At 57.1% G+C, this 24,626-nt stretch overlaps 3 protein-coding genes across 5 annotated transcripts; 2 read left to right on the top strand and 1 right to left on the bottom strand.

Moving 5' to 3' along the window:
• Nucleotides 1-6,138: 6,138 nt before the first annotated feature.
• On the top strand, nt 6,139-8,979 carry PG (phosphoglycolate phosphatase). The gene is made up of 2 exons (XM_071083928.1): nt 6,139-6,938; nt 7,023-8,979. The coding sequence occupies exons 1-2, from the start codon at nt 6,296-6,298 to the stop codon at nt 7,346-7,348; spliced, it is 969 nt and encodes a 322-aa protein (XP_070940029.1). The 5' UTR covers nt 6,139-6,295; the 3' UTR covers nt 7,349-8,979.
• A 90-nt stretch (nt 8,980-9,069) lies between these two features.
• LOC105485810 (BRICHOS domain containing 5) lies at nt 9,070-12,146 on the top strand. The gene is made up of 6 exons (XM_011748309.3): nt 9,070-10,184; nt 10,317-10,445; nt 10,675-10,830; nt 10,910-11,011; nt 11,255-11,408; nt 11,505-12,146. The coding sequence occupies exons 1-6, from the start codon at nt 10,134-10,136 to the stop codon at nt 11,597-11,599; spliced, it is 687 nt and encodes a 228-aa protein (XP_011746611.1). The 5' UTR covers nt 9,070-10,133; the 3' UTR covers nt 11,600-12,146.
• Nucleotides 11,564-15,565, bottom strand: LOC105485809 (MTOR associated protein, LST8 homolog). Of its 3 annotated transcripts, none has more exons than XM_024794072.2 (9): nt 15,436-15,565; nt 14,735-14,918; nt 14,540-14,591; nt 14,291-14,453; nt 13,841-13,916; nt 13,606-13,758; nt 12,623-12,747; nt 12,343-12,506; nt 11,564-12,198 (listed from the first exon to the last, which is right to left on the bottom strand). In XM_024794072.2, exons 2-9 carry the CDS (start codon nt 14,861-14,863, stop codon nt 12,080-12,082), a joined length of 981 nt encoding a protein of 326 aa, XP_024649840.1. In that variant the 5' UTR covers nt 14,864-14,918; nt 15,436-15,565; the 3' UTR covers nt 11,564-12,079. The 3 variants fall into 3 exon arrangements, with proteins under 3 accessions (XP_024649840.1, XP_070940027.1, XP_011746608.1); XM_071083926.1 differs by having other exon boundaries at nt 14,735-14,888; nt 15,436-15,545; XM_011748306.3 differs by having other exon boundaries at nt 14,735-14,882; nt 15,436-15,529.
• Between the last annotated feature and the right edge of the window lie 9,061 nt (nt 15,566-24,626).

Here is a 24,626-nt window from a genome sequence, read left to right as displayed (position 1 = left end):
ACAGGTGGGTGAGGTGAAGCCAGGGAGTAGGTGAGCGCAGAGCCCCAAAACACCTCCATTCATGGTGTGCTGAGGAGTAACTGAGAAGCCAGTATCCAAGGGAATCAGGGGTATGGATGGGATGTTTGTCCCCTCTAAACCCGTGCTGAAACTTTATCCCCAAAATGTAACAGCATTAAGAGGTGAGGACTTTAAGAGGCAAAGGGGGCTGGGAGCAGTGGCTCACGCCTGTAATCCCAGCATTCTGGGAGGCCGAGGCAGACAGATCATCTGAGGTCAGAAGTTTGAGACCAGCCTGGCCCACACAGCAGAAATCCCCATCTCTATTAAAAATAGAAAAATTAGCCAGCTATGGTAGCACACACCTATAATCCCAGCTACTAGGGAGGCTGAGGCAGGAGAATTGCTTGAACCTGGTGAGGTGGAGATTGCAGTGAGCTGAGATGGCACCACTGCCAGCCAGCCTGGCTAACAAAGTGAGACCCTGTCTCAAAAAGAAAAGGGCATCCTGACTAGGTGACCTCAGGCCCTGCTTTGGCTGGAGCCCAGGCCCCTGGAAGGCAGAGAGGCCAGGCACAGGCAGCAAGAATAGAGCCTCCCTTTCTCCAGATGGCGTCCTTTCCCATGCAGGCCTCAGCCTGGCTCAACAGAATTATGCCTGTGGACATTCCATGGCCAGACCCAAACAGGAACCACAAAATCCTTTTTTTTTTTTTTTTTGAGACGGAGTCTTGCTCTGTTGCCCAGGCTGGACTGCAGTGGCCGGATCTCAGCTCACTGCAAGCTCCGCCTCCCGGGTTTACGCCATTCTCCTGCCTCAGCCTCCCGAGCAGCTGGGACTACAGGCGCCCGCCACCTCGCCCGGCTAGATTTTTGTATTTTTTAGTAGAGACGGGGTTTCACCGTGTTAGCCAGGATGGTCTCGATCTCCTGACCTCGTGATCCGCCCGTCTCGGCCTCCCAAAGTGCTGGGATTACAGGCTTGAGCCACCGCGCCCGGCCTTTTTTTTTTTTTTTTTTTTTTTTTTTGAGACAGAGTCTCGCTCTGTCGCCCAGGCTGGAGTGCAGTGGCGCAATCTCGGCTCACTGCAAGCTCCGCCTCCCGGGTTCATGCCATTCTCCTGCCTCAGCCTCCTGAGTAGCTGGGACTACAGGCGCCTGCCACCGCGCCCGGCTAATTTTTTGTATTTTTAGTAGAAACGGGGTTTCACTGTGGTCTCGATCTCCTGACCTTGTGATCCGCCCGCCTCAGCCTCCCAAAGTGCTGGGATTACAGGCGTGAGCCACCGCGCCCGGCTTTTTTTTTTTTTTTTTTTTTTTTTTTTTTTTGAGATGGAGTCTTGCTCTGTCACCCAGGCTAGAGTGCAGTGGTGCAACCTTGGCTCACTGCAACCTCCATCTCCTGGGTTCAAGCAAGTCTGCCTCAGCCTCCCAAGCACGTGCCACCACGCCCAGCTAATTTTTGTATTTTTAATTGAGACAGGGTTTCAGCATATTGGCCCAGCTGGTCTCTAACTCTTGACCTTAAGATCCGCCCACCTCAGCTTCCCAAAGTACTGGGATTACAGGTGTGAGCCACTGCGTCTGGCCTCCAAAATCCTTTATTTAGCCAATCCCATGTTGAAGAATATTTAAATTACCTTTTTCGTTTTTTTTTTTTTTTTTTGGTCACTTGCATCCTTTTTCAACATCCCTCTTTTTAGCTTAACTCATTAGAAGCAATACATCTGTGAGGCCGGGCGCGGTGGCTCACACCTGTAACTCCAGCACTGGGAGGCCAAGGCGGGCGGATCACGAGGTCAGGAGATCAAGACCATCCTGACTAACATGGTGAAACCCCGTCTCTACTAAAAAATACAAAAAATTAGCTGGACATGGTGGCGGGCGCCTGTAGTCCCAGCTACTTGGGAGGCCGAGGCAGGAGAATGGCGTGAACCCGGGAGGCGGAGGTTGCAGTGAGCCGAGATCACACCACTGCACTCCAGCCTGGGTGACAGAGTGAGATTCCGTCTCAAAAAAAAAAAAAAAAGAAGAAGCAATACATCTGTGAAAACACTGATTCAATGGCTACATATACATATTTTTTATATATATATATATTTGTTTTATATATATGTATTTATATATATGTTTTATATATATTTGTTTTATATATATATATATATATATATATATATTTTTTTTTTTTTTTTTTTGGGGGGAGAGAATTTCACTGTTGTTACCCAGGCAGTGGTGCAATCTCTGCTCACCACAACCTCTGCCTCCCGGATTCAAGTGATTCTCCTGCCTCAGCCTCCCGAGTAGCTGGGACTACAGGTGCACGCTACCACACCCAGCTATTTTTTTTTTTTTTTGAGTGGGAGTTTCACTCTTGTTGCCTAGGCTGGAGTGCAGTGGTGCAATCTCGGCTCACCACAACCTCCGCCTCCCAGGTTCAAATGATTCTCCTGCCCCTCAGCCTCCCGAGTAGCTGGGATTACAGGCATGCACCACCACACCCAGCTAATTTTGTATTTTTAGTAGAGATGGGGTTTCTCCATGTTAGTAAGGCTGGTCTCAAACTCCTGACCTCAGGTGATCCACCTGCCTCAGCCTCCCAAAGTGCTGGGATTACAGGCGTGAGCTACCATGCCCAGTGAGCTACTTATATTTTCTATTGCAATGTAAATTGATTCAACTCTGTTAACATGAAATAGTGTCTGTTTTTGTGCCACTGAAAGTCATCCCCAGGTCAGCTTGCAGTACACGATGCTTACCTGGGGAGACAGTGGAGTCATCCCCTCACAGATAGAGACTGAATGCCTCCTGTGTGGGGGGCACCCAAAGGGGTCCTCTACCCCCAGATGCAGGGCCACATCACCTTGTTCCCAAAGTCAGTCCTCTCCTCTCAAGCGCACTTTCCCTCCCAGCCTCTGCCAGGACCTTCCCCACAAGTGACCATGCCTCCCCTCCCACCTGCAGACATACAAGCACATTCTGAGGATGTTAAGCCGACCAGATGGGGCAGAGCTCAGCTTTGGGGTCGACTGAGTTTAATCCCAACTCAACCTTGTCCAGCCGGCGACTCTCCGTGGCTCAGTTTGGCCATCTATAAATGGAGATATGAATAATCCCTGCCTCTCAGGCCTGTCCTGTGACTCTAAGGAGGTAATGAAGGTAAGGAGCAGTGGTGCTGCAGCCTAGATGCTCACAGAGTGCCCAGTAAGCCAAGGCAGCCGGGCGAGTGTGGAAGAAGACGGCCCGTGGCTGGGCATCATCAACAGTCCCCATTCCAGCCGTTGTCTCAAATCAGCTACCTCTTGCCCTGTAGTAAATGCAGAGTGTGATTGTTGTCAAATCCAGTTCTACTCAAGGTCAAGGTCATCTTTTTGGTTTTTTTTTTTGAGACGGAGTCTCGCTGTGTTGCCCAGGCTGGAGTGCAATGGCGCAATCTCGGCTTACTGCAAGCTCCGCCTCCCGGGTTCACACCATTCTGCTACCTCAGCCTCCCGAGTAGCTGGGACTATAGGCCCCCACCACCACGCCCAGCTAATTTTTTTGTATTTTTAGTAGAGACGGGGTTTCACCGTGTTAGCCAAGATGGTCTCGATCTCCTGACCTCATGATCCACCCCTCTCGGCCTCCCAAAGTGCTGGGGTTACAGGTGTGAGCCACCGCGCCCAGCCTTTTTTTTTTTTTTTTGATATGGACTCTTGCTCTGTTGCCCGGGCTGGAGTGCAGTGGTGCAATCTCAGCTCACTGCAGCCTCCGCCTCCCAGGTGCAAGCGATTCTCCTGCCTCAGCCTCTCAAGTAGCTAATATTACAGTCATGTGCCATCACATTTGGCTAATTTTTGTTCTTTTGGTAGAGACAGGGTTTCACCATATTGGCCAGGCTGGTCTCCAACTCCTGACCTCAGGTGATCTGCCCGCCTCGGCCTCCGAAAGGGCTGGGATTATAGGCGTGAGCCACAGCACCCAGCCAGAAGGATGAATTTCATAAACATTATGTTAAATCATAGAAGCAAGAGCCAGAAACACATACCATATAATCCCAGGTATAAAGCAGTCCAGAGGCTTGGTCGTGACTCTGTGGTGATAGGAGTCAGAAAAGTAGTGGGCAATGTGCTATCTGCAGTTGACTGGATAGGAACAAGAGGGAACTTCCTGGGGTGTTGGAAATGCTTTATACTTTGGTCTGGGTTATGTTTACACAAGCATATACATATGTAAAAAATTTGCTAGGTGCGGTAGTTCACGCCTGTAATCCCAGCCCTTTGGGAGGCCAAGACAGGAGGATCACTGGAGGCCAGGAGTTGGAGACCAGCCTGGCCAACATAGTGAGACTCCATCTCTACAAAAAATTTAAATTTATAGAAAAAAAAGGCTGGGCGTGGTGGCTCACGCCTGTAATCCTAGCACTTTGGGAGGCCGAGGCGGGTGGATCACGAGGTCAGGAGATCAAGACCATCCTGGCTAACACGGTGAAACTCTGTCTCTACTAAAAATACAAAAAATTAGCCAGGCGTGGTGGCGGGCACCTGTAGTCCCAGCTACTCGGGAGGCTGAGGCAGGAGAATGGCGTGAACCTGGGAGGTGGAGCTTGCAGTCGAGACCGTGCCACTGCACTCCAGTCTGGGAGACACAGCAAGACTCCGTCTCAAAAAAAAAAAAAAAATTAGATTGGGCGTGGTGGCTCCCGCCTGTAATCCCAGGACTCTGGGAGGCCAAGGGGGGTGGATCACCTGAGGTCAGGAGTTTGAGACCAGCCTGGTCAACATGGTGAAACTCCATTTCTACTAAAAATACAAAAAATTAGCCTGGCATGGTGGTGCATGCCTGTAATCCCAGGTTCTCGGGAGGCTGAGGCAGGAGAATTGCTTGAACCCAGGAGGCACAGGTTGCAGTGAGCCGCGATCGTGCCATTGCACTCCAGTTTGGGAAACGAGCGAAAATCCGTCTCAAAAAAAAAAAAAAAAAATTAGGCGTAGTGGCACACACCTCTGGTCCCAGCTACTTTGGATGCTTAGGTAGGAGCATCACATGAGCCTGGGAGGTCAAGGCTACAGTGAGCTGTGATCCGGCCACTCCACTCCGGCCTGGGAGACAGCAAGACCCTGTCGCAAAATATATATATATACATGTAAAAATGTAAAACTTCCGGCCGGGCGCGGTGGCTCACGCCTGTATTCCCAGCACTTTGGGAGGCTGAGGCGGGCGGATCACGAGGTCAGCAGATCAAGACCATCCTCGCTAACACGGTGAAAACCCGTTTCTACTAAAAACACAAAAAATTAGCCAGGCGTGGCGGCATGCGCCTGTAGTCCCAGCTACTCGGGAGGCTGAGGCAGGAGAATGGCGTGAACCCGGGAGGCTGAGCTGGCAGTGAGCTGACATCGCGCCACTGCACTCCAGCTTGGGCGACAGAGCGAGACTCCGTCTCAATAAATAAATAAATAAATAAATAAATAATGTAAAACTTCCATCGAGTTGCACGGTTTTCATACCCTTTAATGTAATGTTTTGCTTCAATTAAATACCTAATAATTGACGATGACGGCGAGCAATCACTGAGTACCAGGTTCTAGGCAGTGTCCTTAGACCCTAACCCCACGGCCTGGTAATGTCTGGTTCGTGTGACCTCCAAGGCACAGGGAACGCGTTTTCGCAAAGGAATGAGGCGAGTACGCAGGCCTGCCGGGGAAGGAGCCCCGGGCTGGCTCGCGGGACTGGCAGGTAAGCGACCCACGTGGTGGCCCGGTGTCCCGAGCGCGTCCACGGCAGAGGCACGGGCGCGGCCGGCGGAGGTGCCTCGGCCCCTGCGGCCCCAGCCCCCTCCCGCGACGCTCCTGCTGGAGCCCCGCCCGTGCCCGCGGGAGAGACCGGCCAATGGGCAGCCGGCCTGGGCCGGGTCACTCCGTGAAGGGCCTCGTCACCTAGGCTGACCACTCGCTTCCAATGGGTGAGCGGCCCCGCGGCCGCCCGGGAGCACCGGCCTTGCGCCTGCGCTACTCTCCCCTCTGCAGCATTTCCGCAGCGAGCGCTTCACTCCGAATGCCGGTTGGCGCCCTGCCAGCCAATCACCGGGGCGCCCCGAGCCCGGTAGCCAATGATCGCCCGCCTCCCCGCACCGGCCCTCGCCGATTGGCGCTGACCTCCCGCAGCCCGCGGGAGGCGGGGGCGGATTGGCGAAGGTGCAGACCAATGGGTGGTGGGCGCGAGGCGCGGAGCCAATGAGCGCCCCGGGGGCGGGGAGGGCGCCGCGGCGGGCGGCTGCGAGGAGCGGCCGGCGGGCGGCAGCGGCCGGCGGGCGGCGATGGCGGCGGCGGCGGAGGCCGGTGGCGACGACGCCCGCTGCGTGCGGCTGAGCGCCGAGCGGGCACAGGCGCTGCTGGCCGACGTGGACACGTTGCTGTTTGACTGCGACGGCGTACTGTGGCGCGGGGAGACGGCCGTGCCTGGCGCTCCCGAGGCCCTGCGGGCGCTGCGGGCCCGCGGCAAGCGCCTGGGCTTCATCACCAACAACAGCAGCAAGACCCGCGCTGCCTACGCCGAGAAGCTGCGGCGCCTGGGCTTCGGCGGCCCCGCGGGGCCCGGCGCCGGCCTGGAGGTCTTCGGCACGGCCTACTGCACCGCTCTCTACCTGCGCCAGCGCCTAGCCGGCGCGCCCGCGCCCAAGGCCTATGTGCTTGGCAGCCCGGCTCTGGCCGCCGAGCTGGAGGCCGTGGGCGTCACCAGCGTGGGCGTGGGGCCCGAGCCACTGCAGGGCGAGGGTCCCGGTGACTGGCTGCATGCGCCGCTGGAGCCCGACGTGCGCGCAGTGGTGGTGGGGTTTGACCCGCACTTCAGTTACATGAAGCTCACCAAGGCCCTGCGCTACCTGCAGCAGCCCGACTGCCTGCTCGTGGGCACTAACATGGACAACCGGCTTCCGCTGGAGAACGGCCGCTTCATCGCGGGTCCGTGCGCCCTGGGGCGGGAGGCTGGGGGGCGGGCGGCGGGCCCCCTTCCCGCCCTTTGACCCGGTCCCCTGTGCCCCGCAGGTACCGGCTGTCTGGTCCGAGCCGTGGAGATGGCCGCCCAGCGCCAGGCCGACATCATCGGGAAGCCCAGCCGCTTCATCTTCGACTGCGTGTCCCAGGAATACGGCATCAACCCCGAGCGCACCGTCATGGTGGGAGACCGCCTGGACACAGACATCCTCCTAGGCGTCACCTGTGGCCTGAAGACCATCCTGACCCTCACCGGAGTCTCCACTCTAGGAGATGTGAAGAATAATCAGGAAAGTGACTGCGTGTCTAAGAAGAAAATGGTGCCTGACTTCTATGTTGACAGCATAGCCGACCTTTTGCCTGCCCTTCAAGGTTAAAGATTGGGTGTCTTTAATCTCCAGAATAAAAAAAAAAAAAATTGAAAACCAGTTACCCAAATTAATAGGTGGGGCTTAGGCATCTGCTCTGCTAAGTGGCTTCAAGGAGTGTAATTGGAGTTAAGCAAAGGCATTCATTGTTAACCTTGTAAGTACACGTTTGGGAGACGATTTTGTTTACAGATGCTTGTAATCGAAGATGCACTTTTAGGCTTGGAAGGCATTGTGGCGTTGGGGGGGGCAGGCTCAGCACCTGTCCGGGATTCAGGTAACCGAGGCAGGTCTAGGGGTGTGTGTCCTGTATTTTATGGAAAAACTCATTCAGGGATCCAGCCCCTCAGGGGGTGGAGGGACTGATTATTCTGACTATTGGGGGAGGCTTGCATGGACCAGGGTCCCATCAGTGTGACTGGAAGTCCGGCGGAGCCTTCTGTGTTCCTGTGCCTCCCGGCAGGGAGAGAGTGGAGGAGGCTGCTCCCAGGTGGCATCTCTCTGCCACTGGGTACAAAGTGCTGCCCTCACCACCCTCCCGCCTCCCCTACTTCCTTGAAAACCACTCTGATGTCACAACTGAGTGTCTGTTCCGTTTCAGATACCCAGGGCTGCTGCCCAGTTCTGCAAATGCGGCCCAGCTAAACCTCTTGCCGTCTCAAGTGTGCATTTAAACCCAGGTGATTTGGACTGAGCAGCCGCGATGGCGTGAACGCCTTCACTGAACTCGGGGCTGCAGTGCAGGGAGCTCAGAGCAGTGCTGCTACCAAACAGTTTTTAACTTTGAACAACTGTGTCAGGCAATGGAGTTGAATCTTAAGTGTGTTAATAGCTGTGCTCTGTGTCGTAGGGAAAATCCCACTGAAGGAGCCTCTGTGCCCTGCAGCCAGTAGCAGGGCTGAAGCATGTGTTGGCCTAGGAATGCCTGTCAGTCATCCAGGGCTCTGGGAGGGGAGGGGAGGAGAGTTGTGTCCCCGAGAACAACAAGTCCTTTACAAAGCATCCAGTCTCTTCCAGTCCTCCCATTCCCTAGGTTGGGGTAGGGGTTAGAGGCTGGTGGCCCAGGAGGTCACCTGCCTTGCCCTGGATTCCCTCTTCAGTGGCCAGGAGGAGGACCTGGCAGGGCCACCAGCTCGCCAAGGTTCTGGGCGGGGCTCTGGTCTCTCCTGCCTGCTCCTTTGCTCTGCTGACCTTTCACAGGCCTGACAGCAGACTCAGCAAGGCCATACCAGGACACTCACCTTCTGGCTGGCTCCCTACCAGCACCTTGCCCGGCAGCTTCTCTCTTGGCCCCATAGTCACAACACTCCACTTGGTCACAAAGACTTCAGAGCAATAAGGGGCGTCCTGAGCCTTCAGCACCTCCCAGGCCTGGGATGTCAGGTTTAGAGGGTGCTGCGGAGCAGCATGAGGGCGGCTGTGCCCATGAGGCTGGTGGCGCTGACGCTGGCTTGGCTAGGTTGGCTCAAGCCGGGTCTGGCCTGGCAGGGTGCAGTCACACCAAGAGTGTGTGGCAGGTGCAGCCTCGGCGATGCCTCTCTTGCCGGGTGGGGGCTAGGAGTCCCTGTGCGCCCTGTCTCTAGCCCATGAGGGGCTGCGGCACTGTCTGCACCAGAGCACAGATTAAACTCTCAAACCCACACTGGCTCGGGTGTCCTTGCTCTCGCCTTGCATTGGCCCGGGCGATGCCGTCTCGCCGCGGGTGGGAGGATTCAAAGTAGATGGGTAGCTGGGGTTCCAACTCTGGAGCTGGAATGGCAACTGCCCACTCCTGGCCTGGGTCAGAGGAAGATGTTCTGGAGAATGAGGGAAAGCCAGGCACAAAGGGAAACCAGGGAAGGAAAAGGCCTCAGAGTGAAGCTGGTGGGCTGCCATGGCAGAGAGCCCAGGGCAGGGGGCAGAGCTCAGAAGTAATTCTGGGCCGGGCGCGGTGGCTCACACCTGTAATCCCAACACTTTAGGAGGCTGAGGCAGGTGGATCACTTGCGGTCAGGAGTTCAAGACCAGCCTGGCCAAAATGGTGGAAACCCATCTCTACTAAAAATACAAAAATTAGCGGGACATGGTGGCATATATCTGTAATCCCAGCTACTCAGGAGGCTGAGGCATGAGAATTGTGTGAACCCAGGAGACAGAGGTTGCAGTGAGCCGAGATCACACCACTCCACTCCAGCCTAGGGGACACGGCAAGACTCCCATCTCAAAAAAAAAAGTGCTGGGCGGGCCCCCGAGGCTGGCCTGACTATTCTGGGGGCACAGGCACAGCAGGCTGCCTGTCTGTGGTCCAGCCTTCAGGAACCCCCTGGACTTGGGTGTGTGGGGACTGGGAAGTGGCTGGGGGTGCATAGTCCCACACCTCTCATTCACTGAGCAGGCATTTATTGACAGCTTGTGGTGTGTCAGGCCCTGTACCCAGCTCTGGGAGTCAAGGGTAACCTGAGAGACTCAGGCCACTTTAGGAAAACGAAATCCACCCCAACCACACTTAGTGAGTCGCCCTGGCCGGGCCTGGACTGCCCTCCAGTCGGTCAGCTGGACTGGATTTCTACTCGGCCCAGCCCTATGCCTCCCAGACCCTGATCTCCGGTCTGCACAGGCCAGGTGTCTGGAGCCGGGCCTGGTGACAGGCATCCCCCAGGTGGGAGGAGGGGACTGTCCTGGCTCTGACCTGGATATCAGATCCAGAGCTGAGGGAGAGGCGCGGGGTTAGGAGGGGCGGCGTTCTGAGTTTCCCCGGCCAAGGCTGCAGACAAGGGGCGCAGACAATCGGCACATTGTGAGCAGGGGCTGCAGGATGAAGCCAGCGAACTGCCGCGCTGAGCGCCCCAAACCTGGGCCTACAGGGGTGAGTGCCTCCCATCACTCCTGCAGCAAGGACCCAGGGGGTGCCCCCGGCCACCCAGCCCCTCCCTTCCCCAGCCCACTGGCTCCCTGATCTCTAAACCCCATGACCCTTCTGACCCTAATGCGCCCCCAGGTGAAGACCAAGCCCACCTGTGGGGGCTGGAGAGCCACGGGCCTATCCCTGCTGCTGCTGCTCCTGGCACTGGCCACTGCGGGAGCTGTGGCTGGAGGGCTTCTTGGCTTCGCTCAGGGCCCTCCCAAGGTGAGCCCCTCCTCAGCACCAGGGATGTGGACAGTGAAAAGGAGAAAGGGAAGCTGGCACATCCCAGCCTCCAGCAGAGCCAGGGTGCAGAGCAGGCAGTGACCGCCTAGGAGCAGACGGCCAGAGGTGGAAGGGCCCACTCGGGGATGTCAGGAGTCCTGCAGCCCAGAGCTGGCGGCTGTGCTGGGGTTGTCCAGCTGCCCAGCTGAACTCCAACTCCCACTGCCAGCCAAGGCTGCAGACGCTGCGAATGACCCTCCCAAGCCCCCACATGCCCCGGCCCAACCAAACCATCCTGGTGGACGTGGCCCGGAACGCAGCGACCATCACAGTGACCTCACCTCAGAGCAACCACAGCTGGGTGGTGCTGTTCGACGGGCAGAGCGTGAGTGGGCAGGGAGGGGTCACGTCACCCTTGCAGGTGTCGGTCGGGGTGGCCCTGCCTCACCTCCCTGCCTCCCCAGGGCTGCATCTGTTACCGCCCCGAGGAGCACCAGGCCTGCTTCCTCCGCCTGATGGAGGACAGTGATCGGGAGACCCTGCGGCTGCTGATGGATACCTCCAAGGTGAGCCATCCTGCTGGGCACAGCCCCCCACCAGGGGCTAGACAAAGGGTCCTGTGTGCAGCTGGGCACAGGATAGGCTGGAGCTCTGGTTTCAGGGAACAGGAAGCTCTCTCCACCCTGAGCCCAGGCTGCTGACAAGAGCAGAGGGTGGGGACATCACTGGGGGTTGGGGGGTATCCAGCCCCGCCCAGCCAGGAGTAGGGAGCAGCCCTGTCCCACAGCCCACCAGAGCCTTCTCAACAGGTCCAAGAGCCTCGGGGCCCTGCCCAGGACACCCAACACACCCAGGAGCTGCTGGCAGTGCAGGGGAGCCACGAGGTGGACCCTGCCCAGGTGGGGGATTTGGTGCAGCGCCTGTGCACAAGGACCCCCATCTACTGGGCCCGGCGAGCAGAGGGTGAGTCAGGGCCGCTGTGGGGGGAGGCCAGGCCCTCGGGATGGTTTGATAAGCTGGGGGCGGAGCCCTTGGGGATTCACGGCACCCTCGCCACAGGGCCCCGGAGACAGCGGCTGATTTATCTGTGCATCGACATCTGCTTCCCAAGCAACATCTGTGTGTCAGTCTGCTTTTATTACCTCCCAGACTGAGCCCTGACCTGGCCCAGCCCGGTCCCTGTCCCCAATCCAGCGGGCTGGCCAGGTCACCCGCACCAGGGAGGACAGCTGCCAGCAGGGACTAATAAACCCTTCCACCTGGCCATGGTGGTGTTCTCTGTGGACTAAGGCCCTGAAACGCGGCAGGGAGGGGACAGGAAACACACTAGCTTAGGGGTGGGCACCAACCAGCCTCACACCCCTTAGCAGCTTTGGGCCCTTGGCTGACTCCCAGGCAGTGCAGGCTAGCCCAGTCCAGGAGTGTGCAGCCTGGCTTGGGTCGAGCTGTCACATCTGGATAAGCAACTGGGGGCTGAGAGTCCCAGGGCGGCCTGGCCCAGCAGGTCAAGGTGCCACAGGGGGCCATCAGGTCCAGCTGGTGTAGGCCGGCAGTAGGGCCTGTTCTGACCTGGGTGCTGCATGGGACCCTCCAGCTGCCACCACCTACACCAGGCAGTCCTGAGGGGTCACAGGCTAGCCCAGCACACTGTCGTTGAACGCCAGGCAGACGACAGCCTTCTGGTGGCCGCCATACTCTCTCTTGATCTCTCCAGTCTCTACACACCAGAGCCGGGCCAGGTTGTCCGAGGAAGCTGGAGGGGGAGATTGGGCAGGGCTCAGAGCAGAGGTGCAGGCCAGGCAGGTGGCCCTAGCAGAGGGGGAGCCGCAGCCAAGGTGGGCTGGCTCTGGAGGCCAGCGCTGGGAGGCCAGGGATGGGGAGGCCGGGCGGGGCTCACCAGTGACGATGTACTGGGAGTCCCCCGAGAAAGCACAGCCCCACATCCAACCACGGGAGGACTCCCCGGGGTTGCCGCTCTTGATGCTCAGCTCCGTCATCAGGGAGAAGTTGGACGTCCTCCAGATCTTGCACGTCTGATCAGCCGAGCAGGTGGCGAGGAGCCTGGGGTATGGGCGTGGGGGCGTGTCCAGCAGCAGCCACTCCACCCAGCAGCCCCTCCCGTCTCCAGCCCACAGCCCAGGCAGGTCCCCTCCCGGGCCAGCAGGCCCTGCACGCACGTGGAGTCGGGGCTGAAGCGGCACTGCAGGGCGTAGCGCGTGTGGGCGGGGATCTTGGTCTTGGGGATGAGCTGGGTTACCTCGTCACCAATGCCCCCCGTCAGATTCCAGACATAGCAGTTTCCCTAGAGGTCAGGAGGACCGTCACGGGGGACCCGAGGCCTCAGGTCTGAGACACAGGGAAGGATGCCCTGGGGGCCAACACTGGGGTTCAACTGTGCATGGGGACCCTGGGTCGGGGCGGACAGGCCCTTCTGGTCCTGCCTGCAGGAGGCACCTGGGTAGCCTGGCCCTAACCAAGGGCCACACATGGCAAGCCAAGAACAGGAGGCCACACCTGGCCAAAGACTCAAATTCCCCTTCCTGGAGGATGCCAATGGCCAATGGAAGTACACGGGAGAGGGCACCAGCTAGAGGGACAACATGACAAAGGCCAGGAGAAAGGAAATCCGGGGGCAAGAGGGACAAGTGACACGCTGGGATTAAATGGAGTTAACGGAAAAAAATGAGGTTGGAGAGAACAGGGGCCACACCACGGCAGCCTGAGGGCAAGGCCAGTAGCCCTGGGTCTCCCCAGGGGAATGATGCCACCTGGCTGGTACTGACGAGGCACCACTAGAAGCATCCAAGAGAGAACGGGTCAGGGGCCGGGGGAGGTCAGGGAGGAGGAAAGGAGGCCTCAGAGAGTGTGTCAGCTGTCATGGGAAATGAGGGTGACTGGGACCAGGAGGCAACAGAGAGAAAAGAGGGAAGTGGACCGACTTGGGAGAGACTCCAGAAAGCGGAGCGACCGGCCTGCAGACAGGGCCAAGGCATTGGGAGCGACATTCACGCTTCTGGCTTTGCTGGCAGGGTGGGTGTTAGTGCCTAGGATGGGGAAGCAGGAGGGGGGCACTAAGGGACATCCAGGAATAAGCCCACCTGCAGAGGCTAAGGGCTGAGTGCCAAGCTGGCCCCACCCAGCACCTGCCTCCAGGACTCACAGCGCTATTGACAGCTGCCATGTAGCTGGCGTCGGGGTCAATGTGGGCAGACGTGATGGAGACCTCGGGCTCGGGGATCAGCTGCTCGTTGTGGTCTGTTTTCAAGTCCCAGATGTGGATAGCCCCGCTCTGGTCACCCACGATGAGCTCTGCCTGGGGTGCAGGGGTGGTGAGGCAGGACCCAAGCCCAGCCCTCCAAAGTCCCAGAGTGCCTGGCCCCATGAGCACCCCTCACCTGGTTGGGGTGCAGGCACACGCAGTTAATGGGTGCGTTCACCTGGAAGATCCGCTGGCACTGCAGGTTCCGGGACCTGTGGACCGGGCCAGGGCACATGCTGTCCATCTGGGCTTGTTGGTGCCCTACCCAGATGGCCTTAGCCTGGCCACTCCTCCCCTCCCTCTGCTAAAGGACCTGCCTCTTGGGAAATACTCGAGATGCAGGGCCCTCCACTCCAGCAGGGAGCCTAAGCCAGTGGCTGGTGGAAGGGGAATAACACGCTAGCTCCGGGCTCAAGGCAGGACTCGCGCTTTGATGCAATTCACTCTCCTCCTGTCCTCACTTCTCTCACTGAGTCGCCCACAGGAAGCTCCCTATTTCAGCCTCTGCTTGGAGAGAACCCAACCTAAAATGGTCTCTCAGAGCAGCCCAGCCCAGCCCCAGGCAGCAGGCCCCTCCCCACCGCACCTGAGGTCCCAGATCCTGGCTGTGCAGTCCTCGCCGCCCGTGTACATCCAGCGGCCGTCTTCGTGGAAGCCCACAGACGCGATGTTCTTGTTGACGCCATCATAGCTGATGATGGGGTTGGGGTTATTGGAGTTGAGATCATACATGCGGATGTGCTGGTAACCTAGGGACACAGGCTGAAATGAAGCTTGGTTGTGCTCAGGTCGACCCACCAGAGGTCAGGGGTTAGAGATCAAGGGTCACAGATACCTGCAGCAGCAATCATACTGCGGTCTGGTGTGATCTCCAAGGCATTCACCTGCTGGGACTGTTAAGGAGGATGATGGGAAGGCAGCCCTGAGGACAGGGGCCCCCAGGCCTTCACCATCTGGCCTTCACCCAGGCTGTGGTCCCCACATGAGGCATCCCTCCAGCGCCGCCCTGCCCGCCCCAGGTGGAGGATACGGAGTCCTGGTGCTGCACAGTCCGGGTGCAGATGCCGCTGTGGGCCTGCCAGAAGCGCACGGTGTGGTCGTAGCCTGCAGTGGCCAGGATGACCGGGTCACTGCCCACCGTGCCTGGGGACGTGTTCATGGTGTGGCCTGCACGGGCCCTAGAGCTGAATAGCAGGGGTCAAAGGTCAGGGCATCTGCAGAGAAGGATGTAAAGTACTTAGAGGACACACTGTGCTAAACAGATTACAGACCCACGGGGCGCTGCCGAATGGCGCTTATCATTCCCAATTTAGAGTTGGGACAACAAGCGGAGGTAGGTTCAGGGACACGCGTCACACGCGTGACACCCGGCTCCGGGCGGCTCCGGGGCTCCAGGGCGCGTGCTCCATCCCCGCCCCACGCACCCGGCGGGGGCGCCGTCCCCCCCGCAGCCGACAGGGGGCAGTCACGCGCGGGCGCCACTCTGCCGCAGGGGCGGGCTGCGCGTGCGCAAGGCGGCGGGTGGGCCGGGGAAAGCCGAGCCCTGCGGCTGCGCATGCGTAGCAGGCCGGCGGCGGGCCGTGATGGGAAGGGGCGCAGTCTGGCTGGACCCCCGAGCTCCCCTGTCCTCCGCCGACCGCCCTTTCTCCGTCCTGCTGGCCGGCTTCCCCTAGCCGTACTCTCCCAGCCACCCAGCAGCCGGTTCCCGGCCCCTGGCTCGCGGCCTCGTACCTTACGGGCGACTCCGCACTCCGCTGTGTCCAGGACGGCGAGGGGAGCCGGAGCGAGTCGATCGAGGTCGAGCGTAGAGTTATCGATAACTCCCTAGGGCGAGACCATGGCGCGGGCGGGGGTGGATGGGACGAGACCAAAGTTCTGGGGCAGGGGGTTCCCGCCGGGAGGAACCCGGAGAGGTTCCTTGCGCTGCCGCGGGCCCGGCGCGAGGTGGAAGGAAGCTGCGGCTTTCTCTCTGGCCTCCTCCCCACTGGCACCTGCCCTTCTGACACGGCTGTCCGTTTCCCAGGCTGTCGGGTCGCGCCGTTCCCGTGCCCTCCCTGACCCACTAATGCGCCACGCTGGGCTAGAATTGGCAGAAAATTACAGGACTTGAGTTCAGACAACGAATAATTTTTTTTTTTTTTTTAGTGTAAGTATATCCCGGACGTTGCATGGGAAATACTTATGCTAAAAAAATTTTGCTGGGCATCCTGTAGTTGTACGCACTAGATCTGGTACCCCAGCCCCAGCCTGACCCTTGGGACATCCCACTGAGCCCAGGGTCCCCCTCAAAACCACAGGCCCTCATTCCAGCTCTGTGCGCTCCACGCTGGTGCCCTCACCCTTGAGACTGGCTCTCGCATGGTTTTTTCCCACTGCTCTTACAGATGTGACTGCACCCCTTCCTCTGGCCACAGAGGGGGTGCCTCTTGTCCCTTGACCAGGCCATAGTTCCCAGGAGCCTTCCTTCCTATACCTTCACCTCCTCTCCTTCCTGCCCCTTAGCCTTTAAACACTATAAAACAATCCCAGACTCTCTTCGTTAAAGAGCGGTCCTCACCATTAGACCACGTCCTCACCTCCCACTCATTCTGGAACCCCAGTCATCTGCCTTTTACCCCAGCTCTCTAGGTCTCCAGTGGAAATTCCTCAAGGCCACTGACAATCTCACTTTGCTAAATCCAGTGGATACTTTTCCTTCCTTCCTCCCACCCGTTTTTTTTGTTTTGTTTTGTTTTGTTTTTTTGAGTCGCAATCTCCCTTTCTCACCCAGGCTGGGGTGCAGTGGTGCAATCTTGACTCACTGCAAAACCTCCCAGGTTCAAGGGATTCTCCTGCGTCAGCCTCCTGAGTACCTGGGATGATAGGCGTGCGCCAACACACCTGGCTGATTTTTGTATTTTTAGCAGAGATGGGATTTCACCATGTTGGCAAGGCTGGTCTCAAACTCTTGACCTCAAGTGATCCGCCCACCTCAGCCTCCCAAAGTGCTGGGATTATAGGCATGAGCCACTGCGCCCAACCTCCCACTTCTTTCTTTTTTTTTTTTTTTGAGACAGAGTCTTGCTTTGTTGCCAGCCTGGAGTGCAGTGGTGCCATCTCGACTTTCCACAGTCTCCGCCTCCCGGGTTCAAGCGATTCTCCTGCCTCAGCCTCCCAGGTAGCTCGGATTACAGGTGTGTGTCACCACGCCCAGTTAATTTTTGTATTTTTAGTAGAGACAGGGTTTCACCATGTTGGCCAGGATGGTGGATGGTCTTGATCTCCTGACCTCGTGATCTGCACCCCCCCAGCCTCCCAAAGTGCTGGGATTACAGGCGTGAGCCACTGTGTCCGGCCCCCTCCCACTTCTTGACGCATCGTGCCATGGTTGACAGCACCATGCCTGAAAGGCTGCCTTCTCCTAGCTCCTTTCTCGGAATTTAGTCTCTTTCCCTGCCTCCCTCCAAAGACTGGGGCTCTCCAGAGTTCACTCTGTGCACCCCACGAGATACTGGGGGGCTGGCGACTACTAGCTCTGGAGCTTCCAATGCTGTCCCTGTGCTGGGCCCCTTCCACTCTGTCTCCAGCTGTAATGGCCTCAGCTCCCTATTAGACACTGTCCTTTGAATGCCCCGCAGGGTCCACCACATTCCATGGCGGAGACAACTCATCCCTGAGTAGCTCCCCTTCTGTGGGCAGTGCTCACCTTGTATTGCCGCTGGGCAAGATCCGACACCTCCCCTTCCTCGCCCTGTCCTGCCCTGCCCTGCCCTGCCCTTCCCTTCCTCCCCCCCCCCCCGCCCACCGATTTTACCTGTGACATATCTTCCTGTCCTTTCCCCTGCCCTGGCTCTAGCTCACCAGCCATCCCTCATAACAGCCTCCTTCCTTGCCCTAACCACTCTGGCCCCCTTCCAGACTGTCCTCCACAGTGCAGAATGGCCATTTATTTATTTATTTTTGAGATGGAGTTTCACTCTTGTTGCCCAGGCTGGAGTGCAGTGGCGTGATCTCGTCTCACCGCAACCTCCACCTCCCAGGTTCCTCAGTCTTCCAAGTAGCTGGGATTACAGGCATGCGCCACCACCCCGGCTAATTTTGTATTTTTAGTAGAGACAAGATTTCTTCATGTTGGTCAGGCTGGTCTTGAACTCCCGACCTCAAGTGATCCACCTGCCTCAGCCTCCCAAAGTGCTAGGTTTACAGGTGTGAGCCACCGCGCCCGGCCAGAATGGCCTTTTAAAAACCTCAGTCTGGGCTAGGTGCGTTGGCTCACACCTGTAATCCTAGCACTTTGGGAGGCCAAGACAGGCGGATCACGAGGTCAGGAGATCAAGACCATCCTGGCTAACATGGTGAAACCCCGTCTCTACTAAAAATACAAAAAATTAGACAGGCATGGTGGCGGGCACCTGTAGTCCCAGCTACTTGGGAGGCTGAGGCAAGAGAATGGCGTGAACCCGGGAGGCGGAGCTTGCAGTGAGCCGAGATGGTGCCACTGCATTCCAGACCGGGCAACAGAGCCATACTCCATCTCAGAACAAACAAACAAACAAACAAAAACCCCTCAGCACAGTGATTCATGCCTGTAATCCCAGTACTTGAGCCTGAGCCCAGCACAGTGATTCATGCCTGTAATCCCAGTACTTTGGAAGGCTGAGGCAGGAGGATCACTTGAGCCCAGGAGTTCAAGTCCATCCTGGACAATACAGTGAGACCCCATCTCTACAAAAAATTTAAAAATTAGCCAGGAATGGGCTAGGCGTGGTGGCTCAAGCCTGTAATCCCAGCACTTTGGGAGGCCGAGACGGGTGGATCATGAGGTCAGAGGCAGAGCTTGCAGTGAGCTGAGATCCGGCCACTGCACTCCAGCCTGGGCGACACAGCGAGACTCCGTCTCAAAAAAAAAAAAAAAAAATTAGCCAGGAATGGTGGTGCATGCCTGTGGTCCCAGCTGCTTGGGAGGCTGAGGTGGAAGGTTCACTCGAGACCAGGAACTGGAGGCTGCAGTGAGCTGTGGTTGCGCCACTGCACTCCAGCCTGGGTGACAGAGCAAGACCTTTTCTCAAAACACAACAAAACAAAAACCCACAGCAAAACCTAGGAATGACGTGATCATCCCATTAGAAGCCGTCAGGGGTCCCCGTCCCTCTCCAGACTCCTGGGCCTGGCCCTGGCCCACCCTGTGGCTTCCATCTCCTCTCCATGTGATATAGTTAGGCTTTGTGTCCCCGCCCAAATCTCGTCTTGAATTGTAATCCACATAATCCCCATGTGTCAACGGACGGACCAGGTGGAGGTAACTGAATCAGGAGGGCGGGCTGCCCCATGCAGTTCTCATGATAGTGAGTGAGTGCTCAAGAGATCTGATGGTTTTATAAGGGGTTCCTCCTCCTTTGCTCCACTTCTTCCTGCCGCCTTACAGAGAATGGGTGCCTTGCTTCCCCTTCGCCTTCTGCTATGATTGTAAGTTTCCTGAGGCCTCCCCAGCCATGCTGAACTGTGAGTCAAATAAACCTCTTTCCTTTATAAATTATCCAGTCTCAGATGTTCTTTATTGCAGTATGAAAATGCACTAATACTCCATGCATCCTGTACTCTGGCCAGAGGAGACATGTTCTCTTTTTTTTGTTTTTTGTTTTTCAGATGGAGTCTCACACTGCTGACAGGGCTGGACTGCAGTGGTGCAATCTCTGCCTCCTGGGTTCTAGCGATTCTCCTGCCTCAGACTCCTCCTGAGTAGCTGGGATTACAGGCACCCCCCACCATGCCTGGCTAATTTTTTGTATTTTTAGGAGAGACGGGGTTTCACCATATTGGCCAGGCTGGTCTCGAACTCCTGACCTCATGATCTGCCGCCTCAGCCTCCCAAAGTGCTGGGATTACAGGCGTGAGCCACAGCGCCCAGCCATGTTCTCCCCTTTGAGCCCTTGCCTGTGTCTGGGATGCTTTTCCCTTTATGCGTTACCTGCCAAATTCCTGATTCTCAGCATCTCTAATAACATTTTCTTTTGGCTGGGCATGGTAACTCACATCTGCAATCCCAGCACTTTGAGGGACCAAGGTGGGATGATCACTTGATCCTAGGAGTTCGAGGCCAACCTGGGCAAGATGGCAAGACGACCTCTTCTCTGCAAAAAACTTTTAAAAATTAGCTAAGTGTAGGCTGGGCGCAGTGGCTCATGCTTGTAATCCCAGCACTTTGCGAGGCCGAGGCGGGCAGATCATGAGGTCAGGAGTTCGAGACCATCCTGGCCAATATGGTGAAACCCCATCTCTACTAAAAATATAAACATTAGCTGAGTGTGGTGGCGCATGCCTGTAGTCCCAGCTACTTGGGAGGCTGAGGCAGGAGAATCGCTTGAACCTGGGAGTCAGAGGTTTCAGTGAGCCGAGATCAAACCACTGTACTCCAGCCTGGCAACGGGGTGAAACTCCATCTAAAAAAAAAAGAAAAGAAAAGAAAACTTTTTGGCCAGTTGTGGTGGCTCATGCCTGTAATCCCAGCACTTTGGGAGGCCAAGGCGGTTGGATCACGAGGTCAGGAGTTTGAGACCAGCCTGGCCAAGATGGTGAAACCCAGTATCTACTAAAAGTACAAAATTAGCCGGGCATGGTGCCAGGCACCTGTAATCCCAGCTACTCAGGAGGCTGAGGCAGGAGAATTGCTTGAACCTCAGAGGTAGAGTTTGCAGTAAGCCAAGATCGTTCCACTGCACTCTAGCCTGGGCGACAGAGCAAGACTCCATCTCAGAAAGAAAAGAAAAGAAAACTTTTTGTTTGTTTTGTAGAGACAGGGTCTCACTCTGTTGCCTGGGCTGGTCTTGAACTCCTGGGCTGAAGCAATCCGCTCACCTCTGTGCTGAGAGTTGAGTGATTACAGCTCTCACCACCCAAAGTGCTGAGATTACAGGCATGAGTCACCATGCCCAGCCAATACATTCTTTTTCTATGGCTAAGTAATATTCCATTGTATGACTAAAGCACGTTTTATGTATCTGCTCATCCATAGGTGGACATTTGGGGTGTCTCCTCCTTTTTGGCTGTTGTGAATGGTGCTGCTATCAATGGTTGTGTGCTAGTGTCTGAGAACGGGTTTGCATCTCTTGGGTAAATATTTGGAGTGGAATTGCTGGGCTGTAGGAGCATTTTACCTCCCTTATGCGTGGAGTCCTCACAATGACTCCAGTAGGGAGGAATCGCTCTCATTTTGGAGACGAGAAAACTGAGGCTCACAGATGCAGAATTGCATGTGGCAGGCACAGGGCTAGAAGGTGGGGGAGCCCAGGTTTTGTTCAGCTCTAGGCCGGGCCCGTCCTGTTGAGCTCCACCTGCTGCTGCTCATGCCCTTTCTGGTGTGACTACTCCCCAGGCAGCCCCTGCACTCCATAGTCCTCCTCATCTTCCTCTCGAAGTAGACAGGGGCTCACTAACCAGGCTCCATACCAGGCTTGGGGCAGCTTTGGGGAGTAGAGGTGAGCGTTTGGGCTTGGATGGCTGGGAGAGGAAGAGGCTTCGAATCCCAGCAGTGTCTGGAGTAGCATAGACCCTGCAGGAGAGAGCAGGAGACAGGGTGGAGCTGAGGCAGGCTCAGCCAGGCGTGTGGGGTCCCACGTGTCTCATGACCCTGCGCTGTTTGCCTTTTCTGTGGGGCCTCTGGGCGGCACCTAGGGGCTGAGAGCAGGGGCCAGCTCTGGTAATCTGCATGTGTCCCAAGCCTAGGGGAAGCTGACAAACCAGGCATGGCCCCAGCCCAGCCTGAGTAGCTCCTGCATTTCTGTGGGCAGGAAGCAGGGACAGTGGTGTATGGGGGTCAATCCTCCGTGATGGTCTGGGCCCCAGCTCAGTGCTGTTGGAAGTGGCATCACAAGAATGAGAGAAGCCACGGCAGCCAGCCCATGGGAGGGCACATTCCTCATGTCCATACCAGGGCTTTGGGGGCTTGGAGGACCACCAGGGAGCCCCTAAGCAAACACACAGCCAGTGGGCAGAGGAAGGGGCTGTGGGCTGGCCAGCACACGCCATACATCTGGGAAGGAGGCCAGCCCAGGCTGCAGTGAAGCCACCGCCAGCTCCATTCAGGGCTGAACCTTGGCAATTCTGCTGGCTCAGCGGCCCCCTCCCAGGATCATCCTTGGAGGCCTGACTTCCTGGAGGGCTGCCCGAGTCCCACACCTCTGCATCCTCATCCCCCAGCCGGAGCGGCCACCTGCCCTGCTGCCCCCGTCCCCAGGCTGCGGGAACCCCAGGCAGACATACGTCTGTTTTCATGAGGACCTTCCCGTCGGCCCTAGACTGCAGGTGGAGCTTCTGGCCCATTTCACAGATGAGGCAGCTGAGCATTGGGGACTCACCCAAGGTCACGGGTTACAGTATCAGATCTAAGGGTTCCTGGTCCCTCCTGGGCTTTAGTCTCACCTAGCAGAAGGCTCTGGTCCCCTCCTGCCACATTGCACCCCATGGGGTGAGGAATCTCTGAGGTCCCGAGCAGGAATCCACCTGGAGCCTAGGTGTCCCTTCTAGACCACACTCTGAGCACCTAGGACCCTGGAGTTCCCTGCCCAAACAGCCCCAAGCCCACTTCTAGGATCCGCACAGCCCTCTGCCCAGTCTGTCCTCCTGAAGGTGGGTCACGCAGCAGGGTGATCACCCTAGCTCCGAGGAGCGACTAAGGGGGTGCCTGTTTACGTAGTGTGGACAGTGCTGGAGCTGGGCAGTGAATAGGTGGGGTAGCTACAAACAGGGGTCAGTTAATCACCCAAGGAATCCGACAATTTTCTTTTCTTCTTTTTTTTTTTTTTTTTTTTTTTTTGAGACGGAGTCTCGCTCTGTCGCCCAGGCTGGGGTGCAGTGGCCGGATCTCAGCTCACTGCAACCTCCGCCTCCCGGGTTCACGCCATTCTCCTGCCTCAGCCTCCCGAGTAGCTGGGACTACAGGTGCCCGCCACCACGCCCGGCTAATTTTTTAAATATATTTAGTAGAGACGGGGTTTCACCGTGTTATCCAGGATGATCTCGATCTCCTGACCTCATGATCCACCCGCCTCGGCCTCCCAAAGTGCTGGGATTACAAGCGTGAGCCACTGCGCCCGGCCGAATCCGAGAATTTTCAGTTCGAACTTGGGCTTTCAGGTCATGATGAAGGTGTATTTGTCAAGGTAGGAGGATAGAACATACTTAACAGGTTACTGGCATGATTTGTAGCGTTTGAATATTTGAACATTTGGCGTGTGGGCCTCTGTGTGTTAGGCACAGGTCAGGGTGGTTTGCCTTAATATGTCCAAAACAGAAAAATAATAGTAATGCCAGTAACCATCTTATTTTTATTTTTAGTTCTTTCTATGTGCTCTTCACACTGCAAGGTACCGTAGATACAAAGATGCACAAAACACACTTGCTGCACAGGCAGAGAGACCCAAGAATACCATAATATCTACAGTAGCCATTTTTTTTGAGCCCTTACTAAGTCCTGCCGTGAAGCACTTTGTGGATAGTATCACAGTTTATCCTCCCGTAACCTAAGGGGAGGTAGCATGCATATCCTCATTTTACAGAGGGAAACAGACAGGCAGTGGGCTGGGTGTGGTAGCTTATGTCTGTAATCCCAGCACTTTGGGAGGTTGAGGTGAGAGGACTGCTTGAGGCCAGGAGTTCAAGACCAGCCTAGGTAACATACTGAGACCTCATCTCTACTAAAAATCAAAAAAATTAGCCGGGTGCTACTCAGGAGGCTGAGGCGGGAGAATCGCTTGAGCCTGGGATGTTGAGGCTGCAATGAGCTATGATGGCGTCACTGCGCCCCCAGCCTGGATGACAGAGCAAGACTCTGTCTCAAAGAAAAAAAAAGAATGACAAAGTGACCAGCTCATGATCACAAACCACTAAGAGGGGGAATAGGACACATCCAGAGGTGCAGGTGCAAAGCCCAGACTCACAACCTCAAGACTCTGGGACCCCAGGTGAGTCCCTTGGCTTCTCTAAGCCTCAGTTCCTTCATCTGTAAAATGGGGACAGTGAGTCCAACCTCATCTAGGAGGTGACCAGCACAGTACCTGACCCAGAAGGTATGCAACTGGTCGTTGGAAAGGGCAAGAGGAAAGGCCCTAGCATTTGTGGACCCCCCTGGGAGTGCTGGAAGACCGAGGGCTGCTACCTGAACCTAACAGGAGACCCCACGGAGGGAACAGAAAACGGCCAGCTGCCCACAAGGATGCCGGGATCCCGGTGCCTGTCACCTTCCCTGTCCCTGCTCTCTGAACTCCTCCGTCCCCCTGGACCTGCTCAACGATCTGGGGCCACAGGCAGTGGGGTGCCAGGCCACGCCTCATAGAATGGGTGCGACCCTCTCCAAATTCTCCAAACGGCCTTGCCTGCTTGGGTGATGAGGGAAACGGAGCCTGAGCCGGGACTCAGACCCCCACTGATCTGCCTCTAGAATGCTGCAGGCCTGATGGGAGAGGGTCTGAGGCACAGGGTGGCCCCAGCCTTCAGCCAGGAGCTCAGAGGGTGACAAGTCAGGGCCTCCAGTACCCAGGAAGCAGGACCCATCTGCCTGGGCTGCAGGCTGGAGAGTGGGCAGACCTGGGCCGGGGGCACGTTGGTGCCGGAGGGAGGTTCCAGTTCCGTGTGGGTGGAGATGGAGGCGACCCCCAGTCGGTGCCGGGAGTGGGGAGTTGAGCTCCCTCAGTGGGGGCGGTGGGAGCTACCTTGGGGTCGGGCTTCGGACTGAGGCTGGGGGAAGCTGTGGCGCCCGCATTATTTGCGGAGAGGAGCAGGAGGATGCTTGGGGGTTGGGGGTGCGGGTTCCCTGACACCGAATTCATTATTGGGAGATTCCTCTTCACAATCCCTCGACACCTCCCACAGGAACCCGGGGCCAGGAACGCCTGACAGCCTGGCGGGCCGGCTCCAGGGCCACTGGCGCCCGGGTCTCTCGGCGCCCG

Source organism: Macaca nemestrina, chromosome 18 (genome assembly GCF_043159975.1).
Source record: "Macaca nemestrina isolate mMacNem1 chromosome 18, mMacNem.hap1, whole genome shotgun sequence".
Classification (NCBI taxonomy): Eukaryota; Metazoa; Chordata; class Mammalia; order Primates; family Cercopithecidae; genus Macaca; species Macaca nemestrina.
Note: the sequence above shows the minus strand (reverse complement) of the source record. Positions and strands in the feature narration are given on the sequence as shown.